At 46.9% G+C, this 13,053-nt stretch overlaps 1 protein-coding gene across 1 annotated transcript in view; it reads right to left on the bottom strand.

The window, feature by feature from the left end:
• The window catches only part of SRBD1 (S1 RNA binding domain 1), a 170,669-nt gene extending 161,509 nt beyond the window's left edge, over positions 1-9,160 (bottom strand). The window contains exons 1-3 of the mRNA XM_083433000.1: positions 8,709-9,160; positions 5,906-5,985; positions 1,117-1,297 (exon numbers count right to left, since the gene is read on the bottom strand). Coding sequence (XP_083289126.1) covers positions 1,117-1,297; positions 5,906-5,985 — 261 coding nt within the window. The 5' untranslated portion in view covers positions 8,709-9,160. The remainder of the gene's footprint in view (positions 1-1,116; positions 1,298-5,905; positions 5,986-8,708) is intronic.
• Between the last annotated feature and the right edge of the window lie 3,893 nt (positions 9,161-13,053).

The raw sequence follows: 13,053 nt of genomic DNA, 5'->3' as shown, positions 1-13,053 counted from the left end.
TTCATTGCCCACTTTATTTAATCCCACAATCGACCTGGAGCTCCATGGTCGCGGTCAACCAGTTGAACATGTAACTCCAAAACGATGGCCACCGACTTGGGTGGCTTTAAAAGAGGACTGGACAAATTCATGGAGAATAGAGCTATTGATAGCTACTAACAGCAATGGCTCTGCTCTGCTGGAAGCAACAGGAGAGGAGCTCTTGTCTGCAGGCCCTGCTTGAGGGTTTCTCACAGGCTCTGGGAGCAGGATAATCGACTAGATGGGCCACTGAACTGATCCAGCATGCTCTTATGTTCTTCATGTGTTCAGAGACTTTCCCATTCTCTTCCATAAGTCATGGATTGTGCTGTCCGTGCGACATAAATTCATCTGATGCCCAGAACAAAATGAAAGGTCAGATTCTGCTTGCATGAAATTCTGCGTGCACACAGCAAAGGGTCTGCACAGCTTTAGACTGTGGACTCAAGAGTCTTTTTCACTTTTACCACTGCACTCTTGTACATCTTTACTCAGAAACCCCCATTGCATTCAGTGGGACTTTCTCCCAAATACATAAGTATAAAATTACAGATTACAGTTTATAGAGAAGTAAAATTTCCCCAGGCACCTGTGAAAAATCAAACTGGGTATGGGGATCTCCAAGTGTAGACCCCCTGCTCCCACAGAAATTTATTTTTACAAGGACACGGGTGGAGCTGTGGTCTAAACCACTGAGCCTCTTGCACTTGCAAATCAGGACGGTGGTTCGAATCCCCACGAGGGGTGAGCTCCTGTTGCTCTGTCCCAGCTCCTGCCAACCTAGCAGCTCAAAAGCATGCCAGTACAAGTAGATAAATAGGTACCACTGTGGAGGGAAGGTAAATGGTGTTTCCGTGTGCTCTGTCATTCGTCACGGTCCTCTGTGCATCAGAAGCAGTTTAGTCATGCTGGCCACATGACAAAAAAGCTGTCTGTGGACAAACACCGACTCCTTTGGCCTGAAGCGAGATGAGAACCCCACAGTAGCCTTTGACTGGACTTAACCATCCAGGGGTCCTTTACCTTTACGACAATTGTTATCCACTCTTTCCAATGCTTTGAAAAGTAAAGTGCTTCCTAGATTCTACGACTTACCAATTCCTCTTTTACTGCCACCTTCTTGGTCCTTTTCCTAGGCACAGCTGGTTTCTTCTGGGCAGCTACAGCGGGTTTTTTCGCTCTCGACACTTTTGTTTTGGGTGCTCTGGCCTTCCTTGCGACTTTCTTTTTGGGCTCCCATTCCTCTTCATGTGTTTCCTCTTCCGATTCTGAAGATCTAAATAAAGAAGGAACTGACTTTAGAGAAGCTATATGCGATTCTGTTGTGTTAAAGAAAGGGGGAGGAAAAAACAAATCTCAGTATTTGAGGCCAAGGGCATGCAAGAGATCTCAGAAGCACAATGGAGGGCAAGGACGGAGATAAAAGCAACAAATTGCTGTTGCCTCCTTCTGAGAAGCAGGGTGCCCATCATGAGTAACTCAGGATCTTGAAATTGTACAGTGGTACCTCGGGTTACAGACACTTCAGGTTACAGACTCCACTAACCCAGAAATAGTACCTCGGGTTAAGAACTTTGCTTCAGGATGAGGACAGAAATCGTGCAGCAGCAGCGGGAGGCCCCATTAGGTAAAGTGATACCTCAGGTTAAGAACAATTTCAGGTTAAGAACGGACCTCCAAAACGAATTACGTTCTTAACCCCAGGTACCACCTTAGTCCTATCTTTGTGCTAAAGTCAGCTAGCCGACAGGGAAACAGGTAGAGGTGTGGCAGAGTGGCATGGCATTTGCTGAGGTAACAACATGTGCTCTGATTGGTGTGTTATTCTGAGGAAAATTTTATGCTTGGTTGTACATCTCTCTATGTACAAGGCGTGACCTAAGAAAGAAAAAAAAACTTTCTGTTACATTTCCCTTGAAATGTACGCAGTTTTTGTTCCGTTTTCTCAGCAAACTGTTATCAAGACTTTTCTCTTTGGACTCCCTTCATCTGCGTTACTCAAGTGACTTTGACAAAACAGGAGACCTATACAAAGTGTGAGCAACCAAGCCAAACACTTGCTCACCCACCATATACAGTGGTGCCCCGCAAGACGAATGCCTCACAAGACAGAAAACCCGCTAGACGAAAGGGTTTTCCGCTTTTCAATGCGCTTCGCAGGACGAATTTCTCCATGGGCTTGCTTCGCAAGATGAAAATGTATTGCGATTCTTGAGATTTTTTTTCGCTCCCCACCCCCTTTTTCTAAGCCGCTAAGCTCCTAATAGTCTTTTAGCAGCTAATCCGCTAATCCCTTAAACCTTTAATAGCTGCTAATAGCCGCTAAACCACTAATAGCGCTAATCCGCTAACCCACTAATAGGGTTGCTTCGCAAGACGAAAAAACCGCTAGACGAAGAGACTCGCAGAACGAATTAATTTCGTCTTGCGAGGCACCACTGTATTGTGGTCCACTAGGGCAGGGGGAGGCCCTCGACTCCACACAAACACACTTGGCATCATTATAGGTGTGGCCTACAGCAAAAACATTAACCCTAAGTTATCGGTGGTTACAAGCTGCTCACTACAGTCATACTTTTGCTTCAGGTTAAATCTTTTCAGGTTGCGTCCCACAGCGACCCAGAAGTAACGGAAAGGGTTACTTCCGGGTTTTGCCACTCACGCATGTGCAGGCGCTCAAAATGACATCACGCACATGCACAGAACTGGCGAATAGCGACCCGTGCACACGCAGACGTGGGTTGCATTCTGCTCAGGTTGCGAACGGGGCTCCAGAACGGATCCTGTTCGCAACCAGAGGTACCACTGTACTTCAATCAAGGATGTCCTGACAACAGTGTCACTCCATGTCATTATGGGATACGAGTCTTGTGGGACCTGCTCCCTGCCTGGCAAGCAGGCCTCTTCCACCCAGCCTAGCAGGGTGCGGCCATGGCTGACTGCAATGTGAAAGCTGTGGCGGCTGAACAGACCTCTGGTTTGGGGCATGCTGCTTTTGGTTTTGTCACCATGACCTCAATATTTAAAATGTTTAAAACTGTTATTAACTTGTATGTGTTTAAATCCGGGGTTCTTTGTGGGATGTGCCAGGGAAGAGGAGGAGCAGAGAGAGTGGGGAGGGAATCGCAGTGGTTCAGGGTAGGGAGGGAGGTATGGTGTGGGAGGTGGGGCAGGCCAGGTAAGGGGCACACAGCACAGGCAGTTGATGACTGTGGCCTGTGCCAGCCCCTTCTCCTACCTGGGGAATTGCGGTTGTCCTATCAGCCAACCCTCGGGTCTGCGGGTGCTGTTGCCAAATGCCAGGGCAGGCTCGGAGTTTAGGGCTCTCCGTTTGCGGAATGCTCTCCCCAGGGAGGCTCGCCTGGCGCCTTCATTATACACCTTTAGGCGCCAGGCAAAAACGTCCCTCTTCAAACAGGCCTTGGGCTGACTGGCATCCAATGCCCTTTAAATATGTTGCGGGAGGGGGGGGGATTATTGGTTTGTTGTTGTTATTTTTATTATGTATCTTGTGTTTTTTTATATTGTAACTTTATGTTGTGAACCGCCTGACAAATTTAATAAATAATAAATAGGGGACGCGGGTGGCGCTGTGGGTTAAAACCTCAGTGCCTAGGGCTTGCCAATCGAAAGGTCGGCGGTTCGAATCCCCGCGGCGGGGTGCGCTCCCGTCCTTCGGTCCCAGCGCCTGCCAACCTAGCAGTTCGAAAGCACCCCCGGGTTCAAGTAGATAAATAGGGACCGCTTACTAGCGGGAAGGTAAACGGCGTTGCGGCTCTGGCTCGCCAGAGCAGCGATGTCACGCTCGCCACGTGACCCGGAAGTGTCTCCGGACAGCGCTGGCCCCCAGCCTCTTTGAGTGAGATGGGCGCACAACCCTAGAGTCTGTCAAGACTGGCCCGTACGGGCAGGGGTACCTTTACCTTTACCTTTAAATAATCATCATTATATGGGAAATTTAAATTGGCAGTTAGCACACAGCTGCCCCACTGCTGCCACTAGGTGAGCCCAAATCCCAGAGCAAGCATTAACCCTAGTTTATTGTGTTGGACACCTGGAACACTAACAGCAGCGTGAGGACCAGGCCTGACAGGAAATATTTACTGTGCAGTAGGCTAACTAATACCACTTTAAGAACACCATCAATTACTATATCCTCCAGTGCTGACCACTAGGTTCTCTTATTGGATCACATCAATGTGGCTAAGTTGACTTGCTTCATAATACAGCGGTACCTTGGGTTTTCAAACGTCTCTGTTGATGAACATTTCAGTTTATGAACACCGTAAACCCAGAAGTAAATGCTTCAGTTTTCGAACACACCTCAGAAGTCGAACATGCCACATGGCTTCCGCTGTGTGCAAGATCCTGAGGCCTAGCTGTCGGCTGTTGAGTTTTCGGTTTTCGAACGTTTCAGAACTCAAACGGTTTTCCAGCATGGATTACGTTCGAAAACTGAGGTAACTACTTAAATTCAGAATGCCCCAACCGCCAACCAATGGGTGGAGGTGTAATAAAGTTATTTTTAATACATGGTCAGTCCATGTATTTGGCAGCTAAAAAAGCCAATGCAATTCTGGGCTGCATCAATAGGAGTATAGCATCTAGATCAAGGGAAGTAATAGTGCCACTGTATTCTGCTCTGGTCAGACCTCACCTGGAGTACTGTGTCCAGTTCTGGGCACCACAGTTCAAGAAGGACACTGACAATCTGGAACGTGTCCAGAGGAGGGCAACCAAAATGGTCAAAGGCCTGGAAACGATGCCTTATGAGGAACGGCTAAGGGAGCTGGGCATGTTTAGCCTGGAGAAGAGGAGGTTAAGGGGTGATATGATAGCCATGTTCAAATATATAAAAGGATGTCACATAGAGGAGGGAGAAAGGTTGTTTTCTGCTGCTCGGACACGGAGCAATGGATCCAAACTACAAGAAAGAAGATTCCACCTAAACATTAGGAAGAACTTCCTGGCAGTAAGAGCTGTTCGACAGTGGAATTTGCTGCCAAGGAGTGTGGTGGAGTCTCCTTCTTTGGAGGTCTTTAAGCAGAGGCTTGACAACCATATGTCAGGAGTGCTCTGATGGTGTTTCCTGCTTGGCAGGGGGTTGGACTCGATGGCCCTTGTGGTCTCTTCCAACTCTATGATTCTATGAATTGAAATTTAAACTTATTTTTAAAATTTGTCACTTGTTCATGAGCTATTGTTATCCAAACCAAAATATACCATATTTTTCGCTCTATAAGACACACTCCCCCCCCCCAAAAAAAAGTAAGGGGAAATGTGTGTGTGTGTTATGGATCGAATGCAGGCTCCATTGCTTCAGTGAAAGCAACGCGAAGCTCCCGCTGTGCTCCGGAGGCTTCAGGCAGCTATCCCTGAAGCCAGAAGAGCAAGAGGGGTCAGTGTGCACCAATCCCTCTTGCTCTCCTGGCTTTGCTTCACTGGAGAGGCGCTGCACAGCTTTCCCTCTCTGCGCAGCACCCCTTCAGCGAAGCGGGAGGAGAAATGGAAGGGGCTCCATTTCTCCTGCCGCTTCGCTGAAGGGGCGCTGCACAGAGAGGGAGAGATTTTTTTCTTTTCTTGTTCTCCTCCTCTAAAACGAGGTGCATCTTATAGAGCGAAAAATACGGTAAACTTATTTTTAAAAATTCTGCCATTTGTTCAGATAAGCTGTTGGTATCCAAACTGCTAGCATCTGAAACAAAAAAAGTACAAGGTACAATCATCATTTTAGATGCAGCCAATTTATACAGTTTCTATTTATTCCAATGTATTATATCCGTATGTATACCTTTTCAAACCATACTACAGTTAGACTGATGAAACTTGTTCCAATTATGGGTAATTTGGATTTTAAAAGTACTACACACAAATTTCAACTCACGATTTAAGGAAGGAAGGCAGCTCATCTTCTGGAATCCCTGGTTTTGGTGCTGTTCTAGTTCTTCTAGGCAAAGCTGACATCTGAAAGGTGAAATATCCAATATCAAAACACTGTTTCCCACTTCAATCAGTTGGGCAAATATAACGCTTTCAACTGCTTAACTGTGACTCTGGATACTGACAGCAGAATAGCAGGATATAAATAATAATAATAATAATAATAATAATAATAATAATAATAATAATAAATGTGTGATTCAGTATTCCAGATCAGGCCATAGGATCCTGCGTTCCTTCTCTCATCCTTTCCTTAGGAGCCCACTTTCTCCTTATGGGGATAAACCACACTTAGCCGTTTACTTCAGCAATTTTAGGAAAATCATATCTCACCTTAAGAAGTCAAATTATACAACAGATATTTAGCTGGATCAACAGACCCCTTTAAAAAAATCTCTCTTGAGCTGAGCCAACAAACAAACCAGGAACTCTTCCACTAACCATAGTTTCCTGTTTCATCTAAACCAAGAAACTATGGCTAACAGGTTCAAAACAAGTAGGCTAGGACACCAAATTTAACCCATGGCTTCATATCCCACATTGTTCTGAAGCCATAGCCATTTCTTGGCCACTTTTCACTGAGTTATACCAACCTGTGACAGCACAGGTTGGGCTAGTTCTGGATTTGAACAGAGCTTCATCATATGGTCATCTCTCTGTATTTTACTTGGGTCCCTAGCAGGCAGGAAGAAGTTGGCCATTTTAGCCTCACTGTTTGCATAAAGAAGCAAATATCCAGCATGCTAACAACAATCTTATTCATATTGATTTACAAAGCCCTGAACAGCTTATGTCCAGGGTATGTTGGGGATTGTCTGAACCCTTGTACAGCTCAGTGACCGAGATCATCTGTAGGGGCATCACTGGTCGTTCCTCAAGTTGATGTGGCTCATTTGTCAACCAGAAACCAAGCCTTGAGTGTCATCGCCCCAGTCAATAGATTCAAATTTAAAAATGGAAAGCATAATGCTGGTGGTCAACAAAAGGGGTTTAAAGACTGTCTCATGGCAAATTTAAAAAAAATAATGTAGTATAGACACTAACAATTGGGAAACACTTGCCTGTGAGCGCTCCAATTGGAGAACAGCCTTTACCAAAGGTGTCATGGGCTTTGAAGACACTCGAACTCAGGACGCAAGGGAGAAACATGCTAAGAGGAAGGCACGCTTGGCAAATCCACACCGTGATCAACTCCCGCCCGGGAACCAATGTCCCCACTATGGAAGGACGTGTGGATCCAGAACTGGCCTCCACAGTCACTTACGGACTCACTTTTAAAACCGTGTTTATGGAAGGCAATCTTACTTGGCTACAAGTGATCGCCAAATAAGAAGAACAAGACAACAGATTCAACAGGTGCCTGCTGAAAACGTTTCTACTCTGCCGGGGGCCTATGCAGACAATTAAGAATACATCCATCGACAACAGCTTACTGACGCCTGACTTTTTATATGGTTTTTACTGTACGGTTTTATCTACTTTTGTTGTAAACTACTTTGATGGCAGCATAGAAATATTTTTATAAACATAAATTAAGGTTGTGCAAACAAGCTACAAGCAGCTGTAAGTGAAAGCAGCACAAAATAAAGCAGACGTTTTTAAGAATCCCTAAAAATCCTCTCTATTTCTTTTTTTTTTATCAATTAAAACAAAGGCAGGCAGATGATTGGATGCAGCACTTCCTTCTTTTAAAAAACGGGAGTCCCAGGACACTGTGCATGTCCATAAGGAGGTATGGGCAGATTTTTGAGAGGGGAACAATGGAGAATAGAAACCAAGCCTGGGGGAGTAGCGTAAAGGTAAAGGTACCCCTGACCATTAGGTCCAGTCGCGGACGACTCTGGGGTTGCGTCCTCATCTTGCTTTACTGGCCAAGGGAGCCGGCGTTTGTCTTCAGGCAGTTTTTTCCAGGTCACGTGGCCAGCATGACTAAGCCGCTTCTGGCGAACCAGAGCAGCGCATGGAAACGCCGTTTACCTTCCCGCTGGAGCGGTACCAATTTATCTACTTGCACTTTGATGTGCATTCGAACTGCTAGGTGGACAGGATGGCATAGTATGGTGCAAATTACACACCTACTTCATGTTAGGCCACCAAAAGGGGAAAAAATCCTGGGAAATAATAAGGTTGATCTGAGAAAGGTCAGGACAAGCAAGCAGCTGTCAAAAGGGAATAGCAAAAAGTGCATTTTGCTGCCGAGTCTCAATGAGCCCACTGAGGACCTGCTGTGGTTACACAAGAGCAAAGACAAGGCATGCCACATACGCACATGGGCACTCATATTATGAATGAACAGCATTCTTTGCAAGCTTTCCACGTGCTTTGGACCACAACTGCACTGGCAGTGGCAGATGGGAGTTGTAGTCCAAAGCACAGGGAGGGGAATCAGCCTGCTGCACAGAAATAAATTAAAGTTTGCCTCCACGGCACATGGCATTTGAAAACAAATGTGATCAAGCCTTTTATGGTAAACTGATATGGGGGTTTTGGTTTTTGTTTTTGAAGGAAGGCGACTCCAGTTGTCACTTGCCCTTGTATCATCACAAACTTGCAGCGATCCGACAGCCCTGGCGTTGCTTGGCTGGCTGCCTTCTTCCCCACGCCCCGTTTTTATTCCAGAACCCACCGGGCACTCGGGAGAACCACAAGACGTCTGAACGCAGCTCCCCGCTGTCGCCCCGGAAGCTCCCGAGTTCCCCGCATCCCTCCCGCTACACGCTCCTTGTTCATCTCCTCTCCATACTCACCTTCCCGTAGCGGGTGTTTCCCGGCGGCGCCAAGAGCCGGGTGTTTTGTTGTTGAAGGCGACGCCTTCTCCTTGCGCCCCTCCAATCGCGGCTGCAGGCTCGGCGTTTGAAAGCGGCGCGCAGCGCCACCGGAGCCTGCGGGGGAAACCCAGGCTCTCCAAGACCCGGCAAGGCAAGAGGCGAAGGGGAGGAGCAGGAAGTGATTGCCGCACGGCGCGACCAGGCCCCGGAACAGCCCCGGCTCCAATCAGGAAAGGAAGCTGAGCGCACTCCGGATTACTTCGGGAGCCAAGGGCGGGGGAGGGAAGGAGTCGGGAAGGGGGATCTTCTGGTTCCCCAGCTCGCCCCTTGCCAAGAGAGAAACCCAGGCGCGTGCCTCTGGTGACCTGAGGATCCATAGCGATCTAAGGATGAGGTCTTGCGCACGGCGCAATCCCGTGCGTAATTGCGCGCGTTTGGGCTCGCTGTGCTCAATGGGAGTTTCTCGCTTGGGTGGGGAAGGTGGAACTCCGCTAGGGACTCCGTTGCTGGTCCATAGCTGTCAACTTTTCCCTTGTCTTGCGAGGAATCCTATTCGGAATAAGGGAATTTCCCGTAAAAAAAGGAAAACGTTGACAGCTATGTAGCTGGACTGCAGGTCCCTTCACCTTCGGTCGGCATGGCTGGCGGTCAGAAAATGATGGGAGTTGGGGTCCAAGGACATTTGGAGAGCCAGAAGGTGCTTGTCCTGGGAAATGGATTTAGCAGGGGGAACATCACACTTAGAATGTTGTTGTTTAGTCGTGTCCGACTCTTCGTGACCCCCTGGACCAGAGCACGCCAGGCACTCCTATCTTCCACTGCCTCCCACAGTTTGGTCAAACTCATGCTGGTAGCTTCAAGAACACTGTCCAACCATCTCGTCCTGTGTCATCCCCTTCTCCTTGTGTCCTCCATCTTTCCCAACATCAGGGTCTTTTCCAGGGAGTCTTCTCTTCTCATGAGGTGGCCAAAGGATTGGAGCCTCAGCTTCAGGATCTGTCCTTCCGGTGAGCACTCAGGGCTGGTTTCCTTCAGAATGGAGAGGTTTGACCTTCTTGCAGTCCATGGGACTCTCCAGAGTCTCCTCCAGCACCATAATTCAAAAGCATCAATTCTTCGGTGATCAGCCTTCTTTATGGTCCAGCTCTCACTTCCATACATCACTACTGGGGAAACCACAGCTTTAATTATACGGACCTTTGTCGGCAAGGTGATGTCTCTGCTTTTTAAGATGCTGTCTAGGCTAGAACACTTAGAATAGTGGTTCTCAAAGGGTGTACATCATACTGGTGTGGCAAGAGAACATGGGCAGAGCCGAGGGGGGCAGTATTTGGAGGCACGGCCGTCATGACTAGTAGCCATCCTCCATTAACTTGCCTAATCTTTTAAAACCTCCAAGCTGCTGATGCCTTGTATCAAAATCCACAGTTTAACTGTGGATTGAGCTGCCCCCTCCCCCACCCCCATTCCAGTTAACACAGGAAGAGCTGGCCATGGACTTAAGTCTTTTCCCCCCTCTGCATTTTAAACCTAAACAGAGAAATCCTGTACAAATCTTCATTCCGTTTTGCTCAATGGGGCCTACTCTATGGAAAGTGGATATATGATTGCAGCCCAATTGTCCCCCAATAAATCACTCGCTTTAGGTGTTCTTTTACTGGTTTATTTTGTAGCTTTTAATGGTTTTTTCTTTGTTTTTTGCAAAGCCAAGGTCATAAGGAATATAATGTTTTTGTAGTTTTCTAACTTTTGACCACTAGGTGCTGCTGTGTGCTGTCAAGCATTTATTTCCTACTTGGCAACCCAACATGTTTTAAAACGCACAGGGCTGTGTGCGTGATTATTCATCATTATTGCTGCTACTTGAATAATTAATACCAAGATTGTGCAGAACTCACAGTGCGGGGAGGGGACGCTTTCATGGTGGCATCTACCTCCCGCCCACAGATTAAGGGGGGGGGGTGTCTGTTCAGGGCAGGGGAGCTTACTGCCATGTATCTCCCTTGGATTACAATTGCTGGGAGAGAAATGTCTAAATATGGCTCATACTTAGCATGTATATAGCGCTTTAGAGCGTTGGTCCTCAGCTGGTGGGTCAGGAGATGCTTATGCAGGGAGGGGGAGTCTGTGGCCCTCCAGATGTCACTCAACTTCAAATCCCATCATCCCTGACCATGAAATTACTCTGCCTGGGGCTGATGGGAGTTGGAGTCCAACACCGTCTGAGGGGGCCCACAGTCTCCTCATTCCTGGCTCACAGCTTGACCCAAGGTGGGTCACTACAGCAGCACAACCACTGTCCAAATATGTGGTGTTTTTTTTTTTTAAAAAAAGCCATTAAGAAATGGGTCCCCAACTGTCTGTGGGAGCTAAAGACTCCTCAACTTAAAGACAACTGACTTTAGAGCAGGCATGGCCAAACTCGGCCCTCCAGCTGTTTTGGGACTACAGTTCCCATCATCCCTGACCACTGGTCCTGTTAGCTAGGGATGATGGGAGTTGTAGTCCAAAAAAGAGCTGGAGGGCCGAGTTTGGCCATGCCTGCTTTAGAGGGTTCAAGATGTTTCCTATACAGTGGTGCCTCAGGTTACATACGCTTCAGGTTACATACGCTTCAGGTTACAGACTCCGCTAACCCAGAAATAGTGCTTCAGGTTAAGAACTTTGCTTCAGGATAAGAACAGAAATCGTGCTCTGGCGGCGCGGCAGCAGCAGGAGGCCCCATTAGCTAAAGTGGTGCTTCAGGTTAAGAACTCTTTCAGGTTAAGAACAGACCTCTGGAACAAATTAACTACTTAACCCGAGGTACCACTGTATTTGTATTTCAGTCTTCCTCACAACAGCCATGCTGGGTAGGCCAGTGTTGTTACCCAAGTATTGCTGACTGAAGAATAAACTAAAGATCTCGCATCTGTATTATATATTTAAAGCGGTGTCATCCCACATTATAGTCATGGCTTCATCCAGTGAATCCTGGGAACTATAGTTTGTTAAGAGTGCTCAGAGTTGTTAGGAGACAGCTCTTCCCCCTCGGAGTGAGAATTCCCAATTTGATTTAGCAATCAATCCCTGTTCCCGGGAACTCTTAACCCTTAGCAAAGTACACTTCCTGGGAGTCTCTGGAGGGAGCCATGACTGTTTAAAGTGGGATGATGCAGTCTTAAATGTACTGTGCGGATGAGACTTAAAGCTGAGATATAGTGGCTTGACTCTAGGTCTACAAAGGATTTGAGCCAGGGTTTTCCTGTTGCACTGTCCTGTCTCAGCAACGATACCAACCTGCCCTAAGATGAAAAATTACTGTACAAGAACAGCTGGATTTCTCATTCACACGCATTCCCTCCGTCACACACGGATTGTGTCATGTGTAGGTTATAGGCCAGAGGATTGCCAGCTTAAAAAAACACACATCCCTACTCCTGTGCCCTGAACAGCAGGTGTTCTGCAGGATAATTATTACGCTGTGAAAAAACTACCCTAATTAACTGCTGCATGTGTGGCTGGCTGCTCCTATTAAAGGGTCAGTAGCAGGACAGATCTCTTTGGTCAGGTAAGCTGGCAACCATAAAAGAACATTTGTCCTGAAACAACCTTTGTATTCTGGAGGAGAAGGGATATGGGATACACCCACCATCTTCCTTTGTATGCGCAGAGGTTGTGTGACTATAAATAACCCAGGCTATAAATGTAAATATTTTGCCCTCGTTAATTTGTGTGTGTGTGTGTGCGCGCGCTCAATATTTGTGATGAAAGGGTTTGGTGCGCCACAAAAATAGCTGTGTGCGTCACCTGCTTCCTACGGTGCTTTGCAGCAGGACTCCGTGTCTTCCGACGAAGCAAAAGCAAACTTCATTCATCGCTTTGCATAGTTTGAAATCGCACAGAAGCAGCGTAACTGATTGTACAATGAGAACTACGACGACGGCAACAGTGCTTGCATGAATGAGAGGGTCCGTTCAACATCGCGCTGAAGAGAACTTTCAGTAATAATGATGAAAAACACTGAAAACAGTTTTCAGTGGCGTAGCAAGGTCAGGTAGTACCCAGGGAGGAAAATTTCTGGTCACCGCCCCCCCCCCCCATTGAAATTACTAAAAGAAGGGAAAATAAGATGTTTACAGTTGCAAGTGTTATTTTCTGATTTATTTACTTAACATTGTGAGCATAATAATAATAATAATAATAATAATAATAATAATTTATTATTTGTACCCTGCCCATCTGGCTGGGTTTCCCCAGCCACTCTGGGTGGCTTCCATAGAAACAAAAAATACAGTAAAATATCACAGATTAAAAACTTCCCTGAACAGGGCTGCCTTAAGAT

This window comes from Podarcis tiliguerta (assembly GCF_965153285.1).
Source record: "Podarcis tiliguerta genome assembly, chromosome: 3".
Lineage (NCBI taxonomy): Eukaryota > Metazoa > Chordata > Lepidosauria > Squamata > Lacertidae > Podarcis > Podarcis tiliguerta.
This window is presented reverse-complemented; position numbering and strand designations above follow the sequence as displayed.